A 22281-nucleotide genomic window follows, 5' to 3' on the forward strand; every position below is an offset into this window, starting at 1 on the left:
ATTAAAGATGTCACCTTTACTCATTTGCTGCCTTTACCTTGTCAGTTACCTGATGGGAAATAAAATATCCATACTTTAAATTTATTTTAAAAAACCAGATTTCTATCTTTATTTTAAATAATCAAAAACTGTCACTTGCCAGTTTTAAATTGAACTTTGTATAATAGCAAACTTGGACTCCCTGCTTTCAGATGATTTGCTAAGTAGGTTCCTGGTACTTTTACTTACTTAAAATCTTAAAATAGCCCTGAGATTTCGTTGCCCCAGTAAGTCACATGGTGGCAAATCCAGCACAGTAGAAGTAGTCTTGTATCTTTTGCTTAATAATTTTACTATAATATAAATATTAAAAATAATATATTATTATAGAACCTCTAACCTAATGAATCTATTGTAGATTTTCACTTTAAAATAAAAACTGATTTTGAATTTTTCAGACATTGCAATCAAGTTACTATTTTCATACAATCATGGAAATTTAAAATTCAAAAGTTAATTGAAAGTATAAAGATGAAAAGCAAGTGCTACGCCTAAAATAGTGCACGACACAGTCATGTTTCACTTAACTTTCAAGTCAGAACATAAATTAAGAATTCTAGATGTGACATGCCAAATATTTTAGACATAGAAGAAAGCACACAAAAGGATCTACACACTTAAAGGCAACAAGTTCATGCTGAAATATTGACAACAAATGTCGTTTTTACCAAGCTTTGTATCATACTCAAAGCTGAAATATTTGAAAGTAGTAAAGAACACTGATACTTTTTGAACCTAAGAAGGATATGACTTTTTTGCTTATAACACAATTCAGAAAAAATAAATATTACACATGATCTCCATCAAAAACAAGTAACAAAGTTTAACAGCTTAGGTATATACAGTAAATTTGCCTAATGCTCTAAGCTTTATCCTATTTTTGTCAGTATTTTCTATTTATAATCAAGTTAAGATTTAAGAAAGAATTAGAACTTAAAAAAATCTTTTCCTAGTTATTTTTGTCAATCTACCTTCTTTCTTAAAAAATATTTGTGGTAATTGAAATATAACACTTCAATTAGTAATTAAAGTTAACTGATACAAAATAAGAACAAGACCTCAAAATGACAACTGTATGGAATTTTCTGGAATGGAAGTTGAATCAATAAAAATATGGAATTATACTTGGACACCCTCAAACAAACTATAAAACATAATGACAAGGAAAATTGAGATGTGAAAATATGCTCTCTTAACAATTAAATAAGTATATTTACCCCACATTAAGTGAAAAAAACAGGAAATGTTATTTCTAACTATTTGAAAGTATAGTACAACCATAATAAATAAATAATTTCATTCTCAAATATGCAAAAATTATCTGTGAGATATCACAGTTACAAACACAAGCAAGGTTACTCCATTCTCTTAAGCTCTTTAAAATTGTTTCACATATGCACTTTTAAAAACTGATTATATAATTTAGTTTGGAAAAGTCAAATAAAGATACTTCTAAATGTGTTGCAAATTGAAAGCAATTTTCAAAACCCACTGTCATATAGAATTCAAGACATCCTACTTTGTATTATATCCATTTGTCAATTTACTTTCTTCCCCTTACACCTACGTCCTTGTTTCCATTCCCAAATTAGACTTAAAACTCCCTGAGTACAGAACCTATCCATTTTTTAAATTTCCCTATTGTACCCATGAAAGGAAGATATGGGGTGCTCCATGATTATTTAGTGAATGGATAACAACATAGATGAGAAAGCATATGAAAACCATAGATGGCAGATTTTTTTGCCTCTAATGTTTTAACCCAGTTAAATGAAGAGTGGTTCAGTAACATACTTATACAACAAAATAAAGAACAATCACTAGATTGTGTTCTACAGGAACATGCATAGGCCTATCCTTCACAGTTCTATTTCCTAAGTTGTGCTTTGTCAAACAGTAAATGTGGGGATAGTAAAAGGTTACCCCTTACTCTTAATAAAAGGGTTCCATGATGCAGTAATTGAGGAAACCATTTTAATGAAGTTCAAGTAACATTTTTAACTAATAAGACTCTTCAGAGCACATGATACACTAAAGTGCAGTATCGTTTTCTAAGAATATTGAAGAAAACTTTTTATCTTGGATCATCTCAGCAGAAGCGTGTGCTAAGGAGCAGATTTAGGCAACACTGCTTTAGAACAATACCAAGTTAAATCTTAACCAAAAGGAATTATTGATTTGAAGGAAATATTTAATGTTCCATGTATTCAGAACTTACCGCTTGTCTTTATAGGAAGTAGAATAAAGGCAAAATTATCATGAGCCTTCTCTATCCACTTGCTCATTTTGAAAGGGTAGGGAATATCTGTTTAGTTACTAATACCCTCGAAGGACTTGGTTATTGTACTTTTCAAATTTCTTAATTTTTTTCAAAATATCTCCTGGTTTCCTTTTCCTTTTCTGCTTCTAAATGCACATGTACAACAGTGATAGGAGTCTCTGAAATGCATCTGAAAGGATTATCTGAGAATGGACCTTTATATCTGGTTAATCTCTGGAACTCTTCAGAAAATATTGATACTCATCTGACAAACAGGATGATTATCAAATTTCTATGAGGAAAATGCCAACAGTTACTGCCCTGAGAGCTCATGCAGGTGCATTATGATTCTCAAAAATAACTGAACTTGTCTTTTGCTTGACTAAACCACAAATACCATCATAAAAAAAAAAAAAAGAAAAACAACACAGTTCTGTATAGGTAGAAAGCTACTATCGAAATTAAAGAGACAGCAGAAAGCTAGTTAACTCTACAGTGTGGATCATCACTAGATTTGGACTTTGTGCCAGTTTGATCACTAGTTGTGTGACTTTGGAACATTCCTCAGTGTTTTAAGATGTCAGGTGTCTCATTTATAAATGAGAGGAAATAACATTTTCAACTGGATATCCAACTATTTGCCGCAGGGGCTGTTATGGTGTTGGATTATGAAGAGAGGGAGACCAAGTAATTGGACTCTGGCTTCTATCTTCCAGTCAAGCAGCTCCACTTTAACACATTTTATATATTAAATTTCAGAGCAATATTTAATTTTTAAATATCCTGCTTAGTTAAAAAAATAGAGAAAATGATAGATCATATAAAGTTTTGGTTAGATAACATACTCTCATATTTTTAATGAATGTCTTCATCTCAGAAAAAAATGCTTTTACATTTTCTTCCCCTTCATTCATGTGCTCTTGATTCAAGTAAAATAAAACCTTAATGACTTTTATTTTTACATAGCTTATTTTACACTTTTGTAATATCTTATTAAATAAAAAGGTGGGTTGATATTTTGCTTTTCAAAATAAAGACAACATGGAAATTGGATGAAATCAACTTCCGCCCATGCTTGACTTGAAAGATTTTTTTCATGCTGCCTTTGGACACTTAAATACTGTACTATAATATCTTTGAGGTAGGAAAAAAACAAAAAAGCAAAAACATTCACATAAAGAGGGAAAATGGGAAAGAAAACTGTGAGAGGTTGCTTTTTAACACAGTTGTCATCATTAGGCTTTGCAGTCTTCTTTGACACAAAGTTGAGAAATAGTCTTCTTAATGCGAAGGGCAGTTAGGCGGGCTGCCCCATTGGCATACCAACACTCACGCATTATTCTCCCCATAATTCGGAGTGCCTTAAGAGAGAAAGATATACAAGACTTAGCTACTTACACAAACTAGAACAGAAGAGGCAAAATAACCACAAACCTAGTAACTGATGCTAAGCTCTGGTGAAGAGGAAATATTAATTGTTGTATCCATATAATGGAATAGTACACAGATATGAAAATGAACAGATTATAGCTAAATAGAAATATGAAAGTGAAAAAAATGAAGAATACTTTGAATATGGTATCTCATTTAATTTCATTTGCTTAATATCATTGCATTATATGCAGTACAAAATTTATGAATTCCCTAATGGGCAAAAGCCATGACTAAATCCAGTTTGTGTATCCATTCCTGATGGATGGGTAGATGGATGGAAAAGAGACAAGTAGGCTGGTAGAAAGGGGGGAAAAGAGAAAAAGAAAAATGAAAAAAATTAAGAATATCTACAGTTTGTTTCAATAATCCAAGTTTCACAAATACACAAAAGTAAGCAACATATTTTTCAGGGTATAGGGGTGTGTGTGTGTGTGTGTATACACACATATATAGTATATATAGGTATATACTAAATACATCCAAATGTTAAAGAAAAGCAAGACAATAATTATAGTAATATCATCTCAAAGAGATAAGGAATCTTAGAAGTTTCTAGAAATGTTCTAGTTTTTAAATTTTGTAATGAATCTACTGGCTTTCCTTTCATACTTTAAACTTTACATACATATTCATTTATATGCATGAAATTAATATCAAAGCTTAATTTAATTTCAATTTGGTTATAAATGTCTCAAATTCTGTTTCTAAAATAAATATCTAGGTAAGATATCTACACAATATAGAAATACCAGACACAAAATAATTTTGTGACTGGTTCTGGTCTATGAACCATGAGTGGAGTGATTTGTGTCACTTGGAGCCAAAGCAGTAAAGAGTCAGTGTGTAACCATCCATCTCCTTTATTCTTCTAACCTGGATACCTGGAAACTGTGTGTTGAGATAGCAGTATCCCAAGATCAAGGTCACCAGGATTACTAAGTCACTACAGGGAACCCAGATGTCATAGAAGTTCTGTGACCTGCAGGGGATTTTGCATAACAAGAAATAAAGTCTTGTTGTGTAAAGTCACTGGGATTTCAGGATTTGACACTGTCACATAAACTAGCATTATGTTTTCATACAACTAAAGGAAGTAAAATCCTTCTGAAGATTGAAACAAAGACATATAACAACAGACAGAACTGGACGCCTAGGTTAAGACAGAAGAATTTAGTGGTCTCTGAAAATTTTCCCTGATACCTACCTCAAAATTAAAATGGGAAAAATATACATAAGAATATAGTCTTACTTCACAACTTTGCCACTGGTTTGGGATGCTTGGTCGAAATTTCTGGTCACACACAACCTTCTTCATTTCCTCTATTGAGGGATCTGAAGGCACCATGTCATAATAAGGCAACTGGTACTCCTCAACAATTCCTATAAGAAATTTGCATAATAAATTTCCCTGTGTGAATAATAAACAAAGATGCTTATTTTAAAATAATACCAATTAAGTCCTCTAGGCACAAGTGCCACCCTGGGAAACTGGAAAGTCAAGTTTTAAAAAAATGTTTGACTGTAAAACCCAGGATATAAGTTTAAAACACTCATTTGAATAGTTATTACATAAGTTTGTAAATTTATGTATTATAAAAATTCTATATAATTTTGGTAATTTTTATGTAGGTAAGGTCTACCTACCTACCTACAAAATAGAGAAATACTAAGACATAATTACATAATTATTTATATAATACATGCTTTTATATAATCATATATAACAATTACATATACATGCATTGCATTTTCAGTTTTAATCATTATATAAACAAAACTTTATATTAAAAATTATTTAAATTTTTACTTAAATGCTATTATAAATTCAAGAGTAATGCCTAATTTGCTTAATTGTGAAATGTATAGCACTGTCCCATTGCTCTGTGAATGAAATATATATATATCTCCATCAAATAATTTTTTCAAAACAAACCGACTTTCTCTTTTTAAAAAATTATTAGACAGTCTTTAAAAGCCAATCATAGGGTCTCCCCGGTGGCGCAGCAGTTGAGCGCTGGGTTGTGAAGCTGCCCGCTGCCGTTGCGGCACTGGTTCGATCCCCGGCTGCTCCCCGGCCACCAGAGGAGGGTCCCACATGGCGCGCAGACCTCTCCTGCCGCCCGCTGCTCCCCTCAGCAGTGTACCTCGGTCCTTCTGCCTGCTCTGCTCCCCGCTCTGGCTCTGGTGAATTCTCTCACCCTCCTGCGCTTCTGACTGTACCCAGTGCTTGAATAAATAAATAAAATAAATCTTTAAAAAAAAAAAAAGCCAATCATACATTTGGATCTGAGGAATACTATACCTGAGACTGTTCCAGAAAAGCAGTCAAAGGTAAAGATGTACAGTTCAATATGAAAGTTAATATTTAAAATGTCAAATACAAATAAAGGACAAAAGTTCAAATAAAATTCTTAATTATCAGATTATTACTTAAATTAAAAATTTCCTTATGAAAGTCATCTGAATTAACGACAGTCCTTTTAACTGAAAATATTTAAGATGTATCATATTATTGGAAAGCAAGCTGCACATCATGTTAATTAAATTACTCTTTTGAGAGTTAAAGGAAATTTAAGGGCAAAAACCTATAAGCAAATTAGTATGAATTTTTTTTTTTAAGATTTATTTTTATTTATTTATACAAGCACTGGGTACAGTCAGAAGCGCGGGAGGGTGAGAGAATTCACCATAGCCAGAGCGGGGAGCAGAGCAGGCAGAAGGACCGAAGTACACTGCTGAGGGGAGCAGCGGGCGGCAGGAGAGGTCTGCGTGCCATGCGGGACCCTCCTCCGGTGGCCGGGGAGCAGCCGGGGATTGAACTGGCGCTGCAGAGGCTGCAGGTAGCTTTGCAACCCAGCGCTCAACCGCTGCACCACCGGGGAGGCCCAAATTCAGTATGAAATTTAAAAAATTAAGTAAGATAATTTTAAAATAAATGAAGTTTAAAAAATAGCAAAAACGTGTTTGAATCGTTCTATTTTGTAAGCACAATCCTAAGCCCTTGACATTGTTTAGCTAATTATTCCTCAAAACCACTGAGTGAAGAATTTACCATATTATCCCTATTTTACAGAACAAGGAAACTAAGGCAAAGAATGCCATGAATTTGCTCAAGATATAACAATCCTCATACAAACTCAAATTTAATAAGAAATATTTCAAGTGCTGTACAAAGAATCAATATGGAAATCAGAATTATCAGAACTGTCACCACCACCTGAGCAGTAATCTCAATGTAATAGCTCAATGTAATAGCAGTAATCTCAATGTAATTATATGCAGGACCTGGAAATTTTACCCCTGGAATATATCCCCTAAATGTATTCTCTTAAATATTAGGAAGTATTCTCACAGTATTTTGAAATGATTTGATATAGTGCTTAAAAAAAGAGAAAATCATATTTTATATTCAGAATATTAAGGAAAGGCATTACTTCCAAAATCTTACCTCCAACTGAACACCTTCTGGCTATTTCCCAGTAAACAAGACCAACAGAATAGATGTCAGCACGTTTGAAAGACTCAAAGATATTCACATTCATTGTATCATCAAGCATTTCAGGAGCCATATACCTTCAAAAACATGCACATTTCAGATCTGTGTATGACTTTCATAGCAGTCCAGTAAAACAAAATCTTAAATCCTGATACAAAATATAAGATAGCTTACATCAATTCTGCAGGTAGATCTGAGCCACTACAATGGAATAAAATTAATTATTATAGCTGTAGACTCTACACAGTGTTAAAACATCTATGCCAGGAGTCAAATACTTGGAAAGTACAAGCCAGGGGAAATTGAGTAAGCAAAGCATTCAATAGGAGAGATAGACCACAATTTCCATCTGTGGTTTGTTGTTAATGTGGTTTGTTGGAAACCACATGGAAAGCTTCTTGAAGGCAAAAATTATGTTTTGTTTATCATGGTGAGTCCAGTACTCCAACACTGTGATCTGCAGAATCCCACATATATTCTGTGAACAGTTTTATCTAGATATCTCTATAGATACATATAGCTCTACTGATATATACAGATAGACATCTGTATATGTATTTCTACATGTATATCTATATAGATATCTATTTATAAATCTATATAGGCGCTAAAACTATTTATACATATTATATGTTGACCCCAAGAAAAGTATAGCATTGTTTAAAAAGGACTAAATTGAAGAATATACACTCCATTGTCCTGATTGAACCTAGCTGTTCAGGGAGATTTTGAGGCTATCCAGAATATTGAGGGGAGGATTCAGCACCCTTCCAAACTCTTAAAAGTTTTAGATATTCTGAAGGAATCCAGCATCCAAGCCTTTCCTAAGGGTCCCTAATAGGGATAAAGTCCAATGAGTACATTAACTTGCTTTTTATTGGAAAAAGAGGAGCGGTCCCTTTGGAATGTTCAGTGTGAATAAACCACCCTGAAGTGTTCATGGGGTCTCATTAAAGTCTCCCAGGGAAGTAAGTGAAGGACTCAGAGGAACTAACCTGGAATCTTAAATATGGTTCAGAGGCCAACTATGCCAGCTTAGAAATTCTCTACTCTCAAGGGCCTTTAACAACCCCAGAAAAAATGTTTTGGTTGTTTCTGATTTCAAGGTCAAGAACCCTGGAACTATGCCAATGTAGCACAGAGCCTGAAACTCAAATAAAAGGAAATGAAAGTGTACTGACCATATGGCCATAACAAGAAAAACACCAGGAATCCCATTGCTAATGGGCTTGTCCTGATACACATGTAACATGCTCTGTATATATCATGCTTGTTCTTACTTTCAGAAATTCTCTTCCTTGAAAATGGGAATTGTCTCCAAACTCACAGTATCTAATACACATCAATTTGTGTATTAAGACTTCAGGATAAACACAGCTCTACTTAAATACATGAATTGCTACATAATATTTTTCAATATTAAGGGAATACAATGACCAATATATGTATTTCTTGTTTAAGAGTCCCTCACCTATCTACACCAATAGATTCATCTGTATTTGTTGTTTAAAAACTTGAACATACAGAACTAGCATGAGTTTCAGTGCATTTATGAGGTATAAAAACTTTGAATCAGCTATACACAGCTGACATTTTTCCACTCCTATCTGGAGGAAAATATATTCTCAGAATGTGACACACTAAAAATTAAATATAGCTCTTTTCTCCACCATTCCTTTCTACTGGACTGCTCACCCAAATGGCCACTGTCTCTGGTACCAAATGCCACTGCCCTCGTTTTATAATCTTTGTGCTACTGACTTCTTACTGACCTAGAAAAAGACTCCTTGCTTCCTTAGGCCTAAAGATTTCCTACTTGGATGTGCTCCCCACCACATACACACATAACTAAACACACATACACACACACACCAAGAAATCATGCTTATGGGACAGTCATAAGTCTTAGTATGCTCCAAAATAAGTTACCTTTTGGTTCCTACTTTAGGATTCTGAGGTATATCAATAGTGTTCAATATTGAATCATGCTTCACAGCCAATCCTAAGTCGGCTATGGCACAAGTTTCACATTTTTTTACTAAGATATTCTTTGATTTTATATCTCGATGAGCAATAGCAGGTTTACCTATGAATGACAAAAAAGCATATTCATATTTTGTTATTAAAGCTTGAACCTCCAAAATGAATTTTTTAGAACACTTGGTTCAAATGTCACCTCCCTGCAGAGCTCTTCCAGACCGCTCTTTCTGTATCCCGGGTCATTCTCCACCTGAATATCCAATTTTGCCTTTTTCCTAGCTCTTATCACTATACAAATTACCCTGTTTATTCATATGTCTATTTCATTATCTGGCTATCTTCTCTAGACTGTAAGCTGCATGTGAGCAATGACTGCCTTACTTATCAACATGCCTTCTACACTTGGAACACTAGATGAGATTTGGTAGTTATAAATGTTTGTTGAACAAGGGGGGAAATATTTAGCAATCCTAAGTCCATATGAGAACATAGCAAACATTCTCTTACAAAACAACTTTCATACTATTACTACTCTAGACCAGCAGTTCTCAGGCGTGGTCCAAAAATCCCCTTTTTCAGCTACACATCGCATGATGTTACCTCTCTTCACATACTTCAACAAAATAAAATACCAGAACAGACTGAAGGAGGAACAGGTTTGAAAATTCACACATTAAGCCAGATATTAAAAAGATTTACAAAAACTAAAATAAAGCCGTTATTTTCACTGGATTGGTTTTGCATTATCAAAAAATAATGTAAAATTTTAAAACTGTTATTAACATTAATATTTTATTGGATAATTATTTTCAGTAAATTAATAAGTATTTTCTAATGTCTCAATTTTAATTTTTAATGTGATAAACATTAATGGATATAACCCACAAATGGAGAAAACTTTGAGATCCTTAATAATTTTTAAAAGTTTAAAATTCCAAGTTTGAGAAATACTGATATCCTTCGACTAAAGGCTTTCTCAAGCCAGTTCTCTATTAACTGAATAAATAGAAAAAGACAGTAGGTATTGTTTAACCTTCAAGTGCATGGCATATAAATATTTTTTGAGATTACATTACCAGTTACCATTTCCAATAATTTTCATTCTCAAAAGTAAACATTTAAAGTATGTATATTCTTTGAATATATATTTGATACAAAGACAAGATCTCCTTGGTATAAATGCTAAATGACAAAGATTGAACCAGTAAGAATAAATGTTACAGAGAACATACAAAATGATGAGTATATAGTAATGAGTTTTACCCTACTGTTACAACACATACAGCCTTATAAAATTAGCACTAAAATACAATTTACAATTTCTATTCTCATATGCCAAGAGAAAAATAGTACAAAGAAAACACATACCTTGCGTGCCAACAATTTCCATATGAAGATGGGCCAGACCACTGGCTATGGAAAGTGCCAATTTGATCATCCCAGCCACTGTCACTATGTTTCTATTCAAATAGTCATATAAGGACCCCTGTTCATGATATTCAGAGACAAGCCAAAGTTGTGTCCAAGTTCCATTATCTAACAGGAAAAAATAATTTTGTGTTGTAAATATATGTTGCGAAAGAAACGAAAAACTAACAAATGTCAGTGTGTAAAGTATAATCTATATTGTTGACAAAATTAATTCCATCAGTGATCATACTGTTTAGTACTCAGTCTTCATACTTAATGTTTATTCAGTTTTAATACTGAGTTTAATAAAGTAAAAATTCTAATGAATTCCAAAGATGTTGCTATATTAGAACCTTTTATAGGTACCCAACTATAGGAAGCTGTGAGGCAGTGATTCTAACAGCTGAATAACTCCTTCCATTCTCCCTTTTTATCAATACAAGCTGGTAATAGCCACATTACAGGAGAAATTACTGAGAAATGCATTAAGGCTGAGTGTTGTATTATAAATTACCCTGAGCTTTTAAGGAAGAGTGTACCAATAAAAAAAAGAAATAGAACAAATTTACACAAAGGATTATTACTAACATAAAAGTGCTAACATTCTAAGACTGTTCATATTATTTACCTTTCAAAATATGAAGTAAATGGTTTTCCCCAAAAGTTTATATTAAGTGCCAAATACAATTACTAGACGTTTTTAAATAATTTACCTCATTTAACAAAAAAGCTAAGCTAAGTGTTATAAAAGACTTTTAGCGGAAGAGAAATTAGTCTGAAACTTCTCTAGGTGTTAGAGTTCCCAGCGGTAGCTTTAACTTTTGAAATATAACATCTACAATAGCCTGGGCAGTCCTGAGCAGTTCTGATGCTCAGAGAAGGAAGCTATTACAAACATTTCCTTAGGACTTTTTCTACCATGTGCTTTATGTATAAGAGCTCCTTGTTACCTAAATATTTAATTTTCAAATCCAAATTTCCAAATTTTTATCCAGTAGTGTTCCAATGTCTTAGGAGTGCAAAAATCAACGTAACTTGATAAACTGATCACCTGTAAAACTAACCCTTACAATTCTCTCCCTGTTTAGCACAAGTGGTTTTCTTTGTCTTCTAACTTAGATGTTTTTGCAGTAGACTAAAAAGTGAAATTAAATATTGTAAAAGATGTAAAACTACATGAAGGTGAAGGTGATGTGAAGAGGTCATTTGTAACTAAGTACAAAGCCACTGAAAAGTCATTGATAGAGGTAGGACAGTTAAATTGAAAAGGAATTCAAGGATGATCTGTCTTTTGCATATTTCTTATAATCCAATAAATATAATTACATTAACCCCATTAAGATGATCCATATAACTACAGTAATTGCTTATTTAACAACATTGCTGATTAATCTAACCAAGTAGTTAATTCAGTCTTAGGAAGGAAAATAAAAAATTCTTAACCGTTTAATAAGAAAGGTCTTATTTTCAATTCTCTGGACATATTTTCAAGGTATATGTGATTAAGTATTTAGAAAGAATTTTTTTTAATTTTATACTGACTGACTTAGTTTCTCCCTAGTAAATCAGAAAAGACAAAATATTAGCAACCATATTTATGTGCAAAAATTATAATAATAGGCCTCCCCGGTGGCGCAGCGGTGAGCGCTGGGTTGCGAAGCTGCCCTCAGCCTCTGCAGCGCTGGTTTGATCCCCGGCCACCCGGGCAAGGGTCCCACATGGTGTGCAGACCTCTCCTGCCACCCGCTGCTCCCCTCAGCAGTGTACTTCAGTCTGCCTGCTCTGCTCCCCACTCTGGCTCTGGTGAATTCTCTCACCCTCCCGTGCTTCTGACTGTACCCAGTGCTTGAATAAATAAATAAATAAATAAATGAATGAATGAATAAATAAATAAATAAATAAATAAATCTTTTTTAAAAAAAAAAGAATGCTAAAAAAAAATTTATAATTATGGGCCTCCCCGGTGGCACAGCGGTTGAGCGCTGGGTTGCGAAGCTGCCCGCAGCCTCTGCAGCGCCGGTTCAATCCCCAGCTGTTCCCCGGCCACCGGAGGAGGGTCCCACATGGCGCGCAGACCTCTCCTGCCGCCCGCTGCTCCCCTCAGCAGTGTACTTCGGTCCTTCTGCCTGCTCTGCCTCCCGCTCTGGCTCTGGTGAATTCTCTCACCCTCCCGCGCTTCTGACTACCCAGTGCATGTATAAACAAAACAAACAAACAAACCAGCAAACAAATAAATAAAGCATGCCTCTATAAAAAAAAAATTATAATTATGCCAAACCTCTCTTTTGCCATCCAATTAATAATGAATACTTTCATAATCAAGCTTTTGTTAAATAAAAGTAACCATAGGTTTTTGATTCCATAGGTTACGGTAGGTCTCTAATATCAACAGATAACTTTATTTTAGATAGAGTTTACAGCCTCTACCAACCAAAGTTTATCATGAGTATTACTGATTCAAAAACAAATGGACTAGATCAAGTTTTTTTCACTTTTGTTTCCTATTCTTTTTGTTAATGGAACAAAGGCACAGTTAAATAAGTATAACTGTGTTATACTGCATACTCAGTGAGTATAAAGAAGAAAGAGAGCATAGGTAATTCACAAAATTTTCAACCAGCTCCTGATTACATGGGCATATATGTAATATTTTATGAATACTGATTTAAAAAGCAGAAAGTTGATGCTCTGGCTTGCTCCATAAAACTAAGGAAGCAACTGTTTGGGGTTCTTAATGTTAAACTTCAAATATAAAAGCGCATACTCAAAGTACATTGATAGAAAAGTTCACTGAAATTGTCTTGCTTGCCACTCTTCTAATAATGTATGTTCAAAGAAAACTTGAGTCCTGAAATTGAGGCCTCTTATATAGATGGAAAATATAGTCCTAGCATCCATTGTATCTCCGTACGAATGAAATATTTCTGTCCTGATTGGATAACAGCTGCTATTCAAAACTCCTAACGACATTCATTTGCCCTAGACACCCCATTCTAGCCATGACAATGTAATCATTGTGATTTCCTGTCATTCATTTGCCCTGCTTTATTGTGCACCTTTATCTGTGCAGAAGAGGAAAGCATTTTCTTTATTCAATAGAGAAGTTAGACTTTAATGCATATTTTATTAAAACAAAAGATTATGTATTTTCCTCTGATAACAGATACAACATTTTTACTTCCTGACCCGAGTAAGATTGAAAATACCTTTGTTGGGGCCTCCCTGGTAGCGCAAGAGGTTAAGCACTTCACTATGAAGCAATCCGAGGCCTCTGCAGCACAAGTTGGATCCCCGGCTGGCCAGGGAGCAACCTACATGGCACAGCAGACCTCTCCTGTCTCACTCACTGCTCCCCTCAGCAGTGTATTTCACTCAGTCTGCCTGTTCTGTTCCCCACCCTGTCTCTGGTGAATCCTCTCACCTCCCACATCTCTGGTCTGTACCCCAGCTCTTGTATGCATAAATAAATAAATCTTAAAAAAAAAAAAAAAGAAAATACCTTTGTTGTCAGCAGCAATGAAACCAAGGATGTTTTCATGTCTCAGCATGACCGTCTGATAGATTTCTGCCTCTCGAAACCAAGATCTTTCATCTCTGGAGGAGAATATTTTCACAGCCACATCTTCTCCACACCATCTCCCATGCCATACCTCACCAAATCTACCTTTCCCCACTACTTCCTGAAGTACAATCGTCCTTGCAATGGTTCTTTGAACCAAAAGAGGGAGACCTATGTAAAGAAAGAATGCAGTTTATAATTAACTAACAAGTGCCAGATAAGAATGTTCATGATCACCACTATTTTCACACAAAAAGCAAACATTTAAGGACTTTAATGGTTTTTACCACTATTGAGTAGATAACCGTTATTATTACTGTATGATTTATGTGAATGTCTCTTCTCATTTTCACAAATAAAAACTTCTTGAACATAGCCTGCTGCTGTAGATATCTGATTTTCCAGAATTGTTGCAAATCCTCCTGATTTTCCCATCAAAGTCAGTCAGGTTACTAAATACACAAGAGTTAAATATACATACAGTGTTAGCTTCTAAAATAAAATGTATGGTTCCTAGAACAACTGGGTAAATGGAGGAATCCTTTGTGACATTTTTAAAATGAATTAAAATTGGTAAAGAATTTCATTGGTAAAGAATTGGTAAAATCACTCAATTGGTAAAGAATCACTCAATGAACAAGTAATCATGTTACATTAAAGACAAGGTACAGTTAAAAATATATCCAATAGATATTTTTTGTAGAATTAAATACTTCAACAAAACATTCTGAGGTCTGAACCTATTCTCCTAAGACATTTATGATGTTACAAACTATTGTTACCTCAAAAAATTGTTTTTAAAATACCATCTAATAGGTTGCTGTCAGTGATTAATAAGTCAACATTACAAAGCAAACAGCATCATTGTCAATAATAAAAAATAGCTATTATTGCCACCACCTCGGGCATCAAATTTCATCACATGTTAAAGTTTTTAAAGCGAATTCTGCCATTTTTGTGAGCCAAGAGAATCCTAATGGATTTTGACAAATAAAGACCCCAAACAGAAAAAAATCCTTGATGTATGTAAAATGTTTAGAGTCTCTGAATAATTCTATCTCTAAAATTCTACCCGAACGATTTAATGCAATGTATAGAAAAGTTTTTCTAAGTATTTATCAATTTATTATTTATAGGAAAAATAATCAAGTGTCAGATAAAAGAAAAACTGTCAACTCTAGTGCCAAAAGCACAGATAAGAAAGACTCAATTCACATTTCAGTCATGCCACTTGGTAGTAAGGGGAAAATTATTGACCTTTGAGCCTCAGCTTCCTTGTCTGAAGAACTGGAGATACTGATATTACATGATATGTTATAAGGCTAATATGAGATTTAATAAGCATGTTAAGCACTGACCGCAGTATCTGGGATACTACATGCTTCAATAATATTTAGTCTGTAATATTATGTCTCAAAAGGGTTACTTGGAAGCCAATAATGATGATGCTTCTTATGAGGAGGTATTTCATAATGATATGGGAAAATACTTTTGCTATAATGTGAATGAAAATAACATTTAATTGTATATAGCTATTCAAAAATATTTACAGGAAAAAGGTTAAAACAAATATATACTAAGTGCTTTGATTGTTACGCTATTTAGTGGAACCAGAACCAGAACTGTTCTAACTTTATACATTTTCTTAATTTCCACAAAGGGCATTTATTATTCTTATAATTAGAGGGAAAGATTAAAGAGGATACAATATAGATTTATCCTGGAAAGTCAAGTTACTGTCATTGTACTGAAATGGCTGGTAATAACCTCATAGCAACAGTCTTGTGAACTTGGCATACTTTGGCCTCTGTTCTGAAATGAGCTACGGTTTATTCAGATGTTCTCACCTTCATGAGAACCACCCACTATGGTGAAATAAGCACAGACTATAAGTATGCTGTTACATGTCTTGACAATTAGTCACATAGCCCTATACCAGAAAGGTCTGAGATCATCTGATTCAACTTTATCACCTCAGAGATGAGAGACTTGCCCAAGAATATACTGCTAGTGGGAGGCAAACCTGCAACTAAATTTCTGGTCTTCACACTCTTTCTTTCTCCCCACTCAATGGATTGACTGTAGTCTTCTCTTGGGAAGACTTCCAGCAGCAAACTATAAAAGCTGTTTTTGTAGGCTGCAGACAATTTTCCTACATACAATAAAAGTTGTACTAACAGCTATTAGACCAAATTGCAATCTCCATCTTTCTTCTACCTCCCCTATTTTGCACACACACTCACAAAAACATTACTGCACCTACTGCTGCCAACAACAATTTGCTAGAGAACTAGCTAAGCCAACGTTTTCAAATTGCTAATTGATCAAACACAAGATCAATGCAGCAGACCAGGGACAAAGATAACATCACCTAAAGTATTCAGCACAGCAATTAAGTCCAGGCAGTCAACTCAATGAAAGATGCTTCAATATCTGTTAAAGCATAACTCAAAATCTCAGTAATTCTTGCGTTACACAGTTAAGAGACTTCATTGAGGCTATATGGGCTTTGCCTTCCCCTCTAGGTTTATTTTCTTCATTTTTATCAAGGGATGTAGAACCTGATGCCAGTCTTATGGAAAGGCACCTTTCAGCAATGTCACCATTTGTCAGAAGTGTTATAACACAAGAGGAAAGCAGCGACCTACCCTGTCTCTTAGAAACCACCTGAGACAGAATCTATTCTCAGGGATAGTCCAGTGAAATATCAGTTCATTTTCTTCTCTTGCAGGCATTATGTCACTTTGAAGTTTGTCCTTGACCTAGGCAGGAATAAGCCTCACAATTGTTGTTTTTCAACATCTGACAAAGCTGCTTCTCCATTGAAAGTGCTGGCCAATTAAGAGTAGCAGAGGGGTAACAGATCAGCCTGCTTTCTTTCCTGTGGGTGAGAGCTTTTGTGACAAGCGTCACTGCCAATAGACCCATTCTCTCTGATTATCAAGGGTGGTGCAGACATCAGTTACCTTTAGCCAGTGATCACTGCCAAGCATTTGTAGTTGGCTTTGGGTGAAGTAACTAAAACTCTTTCATATTGGTTCTTAATGAAATCATCCATGCCTGGTACATTTAGGGCTTTCTTTTTAAGAAAGATCTTAGAATAATCTAAAGAGGAGAGAATCTAGCCATCAATAAGTCCAGATTTAGGTTTAAGATACACAAAAACACCAAACAAGTTACTTAATTTTTTTATTTTATGCCCTGCCCCATGATTGTTTACTTACACTAAATATCCAGTCCCTGGTTTTAAAAATCTTTATTACTCTTATTGGAAAGGAAAACGTTAGTCACCCTAGTTATATTTGAGGAGTAGCTCCAAATACATATCTCTCCCTAACCTCTTCAGCTAAAGTAAAAATTCTGTGTGGGAACTAAATAATGGTTATCTAATCACCAGAAAATATAAAGAAATTATTAAGGTTTCAAGGAACTTGGCACAAATTAAAGTTACAGTAAATTCTTACTGTGTGCCTAGTATGTTGCCGGTACTTTTGGGGTCTCAGTGGGCCCCCAAAAGTAATATGCAAAGAAAGGAAAAAATGCTGAATCCAAACAAGAGTTACTTTTAAATAGAGGGTGCTGGCTTCCCATCCAATAATTGAATTTGGATGTCAGTTCATAAACTTTGCCCTTCGGAAATATTCTGTCCAACATTCTGCCATTGAAAACATGTCACTTAATTTAAGCAGTAATGGGATTAAACATTTAAACTTTAGTCAGTGAGGGGGCAGGTGATCTTGCCTTAAAAGCAGCAAATATTCTCTGGTGGCATAATTGGGCTTCTCTTTTCTGATGAATACTGGGGAGCCCAAATCTGCTTCATGTTAAATATGGATGCTTATCTAGATTCTGTCACCACTCTGTCATCTGCCCCTGTAAGTTGTGTTTACCAGGATGTTCTTGGAGGTTAGGGGGAGGGGAGTTCCTCAAATTTTATTTGGGGTAATCATCCTCAAAGATCTTCCCAGTCCAGAGTGTATTTCTGAAGTGGATCATGCAGGTTTACCTGAGTTTGCACTACTCTAAACACTGTGCTGACAGGATTTCTGGAAATATAATGAGAACAGGGGACTTTAAGGAGTTTGTTATCACAAGGGATATTGTGTCTGGTGTGTCTGGTGTATGATATTGTGTTCTGGTGAGAACCCCCCCAAACCCTCAGATGCCTTGTGCTATGAGAAAAGCTCATTTAGGCCTTTTTAATTGCTATTTAATTGCTTCACCGGGAGTTCTAGAGTTCTCTTAAAGACGAAGAGAGTCATCATATAACCTTAGCAACAAAGCAAGCACAGCAGTGCTGTGCTACTCTCTTTAATCTCTCATGTCTATGCTGTAAGAACATAGTTTGGATTTAATTTCAGGTCATCTCCCTGTTAACTTTTCACACACATCCCGGGAGCTGCCTACAGATTCCAAAGGCCTTCATCACCACAAGCAAAGCTGCTCTAAGATTTGGTAAAAAGGTCTTTTCCCCAGAACTCAACTCCTTAAATACAGTAACTCTTCTGTGACCATAAGCCATTATCAGGAGAATACAATGATCTGGGACTCCCCGGTGGCGCAGCGGTTGAGCGCTGGGTTAGGAAGCTGCCCGCAGCCTCTGTAGTGCCAGTTCGATCCCCAGCTGCTCCCCGGCCACCTGAGGAGGGTCCCGCATGGCGCACAGACCTCTCCTGCCACCCGCTGCTCCCCTCAGCAGTGTACTTCGGTCCTTCTGCCTGTTCTGCTCCCTGCTCTGGCTCTGGTGAATCCTCTCACCCTCCCGTGCTTCTGACTGTGCCCAGTGCTTGTATAAATAAATAAATAAATAAATAAATCTTTTTTTTTTTTTTTTTAAAAGAGAGAATACAATGATCACTACTAACTACTATGGAGGAAAAGGGAGAGGAGAAAAAAATCTTTCTTGCTTCTGAAATAAATTCTGAAGGAATGTGGAAAAGAGGATCTGAACACCTAAAGGCACAAAAGAAATTGAGAACACTGAATTCCTTAGGCTAGGACAGTTTTTTCTCTTCATCAGATCCTAAAAGAAGTTTCTATGCTAAACTTTGCCATGTACCATACCAGGCATTTTAAATGATGACATTCATAATATCTCGACCCCATTTATTAAAATTTGTTTTTATGTATTTTAAAATAAAAATTTTCTATTGAAAAAATGGACAGTGGACACATACCAGAGCCAGATCCAGAGGCAGTCACATCGTAAATCAGATCTTTTAGTGATTTCCCAGCATTTACCAGATTGCATTCAGAGAGGGGTTCCTCCACATTCTGTCTCTTTTTCTTTCTGTATGTGCACTGTCGGCCCTGGCATGCCCATATTGTCAGCACTGCAGCTATGGACAGCAGGCACACTGGCACAGTAATAACCACAGTCAGCTCCATGGGTCCAAGTTTTGGGGCATTTGGTGAAGCTTTAGTTAAAAGAAAGAAAGAACATGACCATAAATCAGCTCATTTAAAATACTTTAAAAATTAGAAATGCAGTCCCCCAAGTTTCACATCTATGATGTAACTACACAGCGTGCACTTATGAGAGTTCGTAAAGACTCTATGGGATAAGCAGAGACAGGGAAAGGGAGTTGCATCTGGGAATGGTTTTGCCAATGGGAGACAGGATTGAGAACATAGAAAGCACTAGCACATGGGATCTTTTTTCAGACCTCCACAACATTTGAAATATTGCTATTATCTCCCCACATTTTAGCAGCCAATCCTTAGAATACCTTTAATTCATACCAGGAATGATTGAGCTCCTGCAACGTGTTACTACTATCCCAGGTGTTGGACATATATTGATGTGAGAGAGCCCAAACCCTTGCTCTCATGGTGTGCATGTTCCTTTTTTTCTTACATCATTGTTCATTTTTATAGAATATTATGATTTCTCCCTTTAGTTGTAATCCCCATAAATCTCCCACTACCACATCATCTGTAAACTGTCACCATAGTCCCTTAACGCTCTTCTCTCCCCTGTTTTGACCTCTCTCCCTCCCCCTGCCCCACTGTATGTCTTGGATTTATAATTTTCCCTCTAGTTTTGTCCTTTTATTTTCTGACCCTTTGTTCAGTTTCCCTATATTTCTCCTATAAGTACCATCAGATATTTTTCTTTTTCCTTCTGACCTATTTCACTGAGTATTATCCCTTCCAGCTCCATTCATGTTGCTGCAAATAGCATGAGTTTATCATTTTTATTGCTGTGTAATATTCCATTGTGTATATGTACTACATCTTCTTGATCCAGTCATCTGTTTTTGGGCTTTTAGGTTGTTTCCATAGCTTAGCTAATATAAATAGTGCTGCAATAAATAGAAGAGTGCAGGTTTCCATTTGAATTTATGTTTTTGTGTCATTTGGGTAGAACACTAGTAGGGTCATTGGGGGGGGGGTCATACGCGGTAGCTCCATTTTTAGTAATTTGATGTTCCGCCATACAGTTTTCCATTGTTGGATCAGTTTGCATTCCCACAAGCAGTTAAAGGAGTTCCTTTTTCTCAACATCCTCACCAGCCATTTGTTGTTGCCATTTTTTTTTTTTATATTGGTCATTCTCACCTGCAGCTTATTGTGGTTTTGATTTGCATTTCCCTGATTATAAGTGATGTTGAGCTTTTTTCATATACCTGTTGGCCATTTGCATTTCCTCTTTGGAGAAATGTCTTTTTAGCTTTTCTGCCCATTTTTTGACTGCATTGATTGTTTTTGTTGAGTTGTGTGAGCCCTTTGTAGACCTTTGAAACCAGTTTTTTACCAATTGAATGGAGTGCAAATATTTTCTCCCAACCTGTAGTGTGTCTCTTCATTTTAGTTATTGTCTCTTTTGCTGTACAGAAGCATTTTAGTTTGCTGTAATCCCAGCTGTTTATCTTTTCCTTTATTTTCTTTGCTCCTGGAGATGAGTCCTCAAAGATGTTTCTGAGGTGTTTTGCCTATGTTTTCTTCTATATATTTTATGGTTTCAAGTCTTATATTAAATCTTTTATCCATTCTGAATTGGTTTTTGTGTATGGTGTAAGGCAGTCACCCAGTTTCATTCTTTTGCATTGTAGTGGTTCAATTTTTCCAGTGGTGCTTATGTTTTTATGCACCCACTCAAAAGATGGATATGCAATAGGAAAGCAAGAGAGGATAAATGCTTTGAAGAAAAATGAATTCAAGGAAGTATATAGAGTGATGGCAGGATGCTACTTTAGATAATGTCTGGGAGCAACAACAGAATTCAGGGAAGCATGTTCCTGGCAGAAGAAAAGCAACTGTAAAGGACCCTGAGGTGGTGGCCTGCTTAGCCTATTCAAGAATAGCCTGTGTCAGTAATGCAATAAAAGAAGAGAAAGATAGAAGGAAATGGGGCAGAGAGATAAAGAAGAGGAGCATAGTGTGGGGTTTTGAAGGCTAACAGAAGGACTGGAGTTTTATTCTAAATAGAAGCTGTCTCAGGATTTTAAGCAGGCAGATGTTACTTTTATTCTAAGAGTGAGTGCACTGTGTGAATAGATACCGGGGCTGCAAGAACAGCAGCAAAGAAGCCTGATGTAGTGACCCAGGCAGGAGATGGTCTTGGCTGACAACCATATCTAAGATGATACTTCCTTCTCATTCCCTGCTCACTCTCTCTACACTTCTCCCATTTTATTTTAATTTTGAGAACTTATCACCTGGCATATCACACATTTGTTTATTATTTAAAGAACACTGGCTTCATGTGAAGCTTTGCTGCTTTCTCCCAACTCTATCCCAGGTGTTTACAATGGCAAATGATCATGAGATAGCTTTTGAATGGCAGAATCATTAAGTTTCTACTAACTTTGTTCTTAGTCAATTAGATACAAGGTTTTTAGTTTTAGAAAAATATATATGGTAATTGAAACCGATTAAGTTAAGGATGTAATTGAAGTGTGAGTCTTAATTTTGAAGCACACATAGCCAATTTTTTAAAAGTTCACCTTGCTCTTAAGAAATCTTTCTTTTTAATTTAGAGAAAATAGTGGTACATGAAAAAGTCTATGACAGATATTTCCTGTGTTTTTCAAAGAAGTTATATTGACATTTGAATGAGCACATAATTCATTTTCTTTTCATTCACTAAAGACAGCCTCA

At 35.4% G+C, this 22281-nt stretch overlaps 1 protein-coding gene across 3 annotated transcripts in view; it reads right to left on the minus strand.

The window, feature by feature from the left end:
- Positions 1 to 3534: 3534 nt before the first annotated feature.
- Positions 3535 to 22281, minus strand: part of ACVR1C (activin A receptor type 1C) — a gene marked incomplete at its 3' end in the record, with an annotated part of 66433 nt that continues 47686 nt past the window's right edge. Inside the window, exons 3-9 of one of the 3 annotated variants that reach the window (XM_084242026.1) lie at positions 19356 to 19595; positions 14119 to 14349; positions 10578 to 10745; positions 9159 to 9315; positions 7182 to 7306; positions 4983 to 5113; positions 3535 to 3660 (exon numbers count right to left, since the gene is read on the minus strand). In XM_084242026.1, coding sequence (XP_084098152.1) covers positions 3535 to 3660; positions 4983 to 5113; positions 7182 to 7306; positions 9159 to 9315; positions 10578 to 10745; positions 14119 to 14349; positions 19356 to 19595 — 1178 coding nt within the window. The remainder of the gene's footprint in view (positions 3661 to 4982; positions 5114 to 7181; positions 7307 to 9158; positions 9316 to 10577; positions 10746 to 14118; positions 14350 to 19355; positions 19596 to 22281) is intronic. The other 2 variants (XM_084242027.1, XM_084242028.1) reach the window with 2 other exon arrangements.

The sequence above is a fragment of the Talpa europaea genome (genome assembly GCF_964194135.1).
Source record: "Talpa europaea genome assembly, chromosome: 1".
Lineage (NCBI taxonomy): Eukaryota > Metazoa > Chordata > Mammalia > Eulipotyphla > Talpidae > Talpa > Talpa europaea.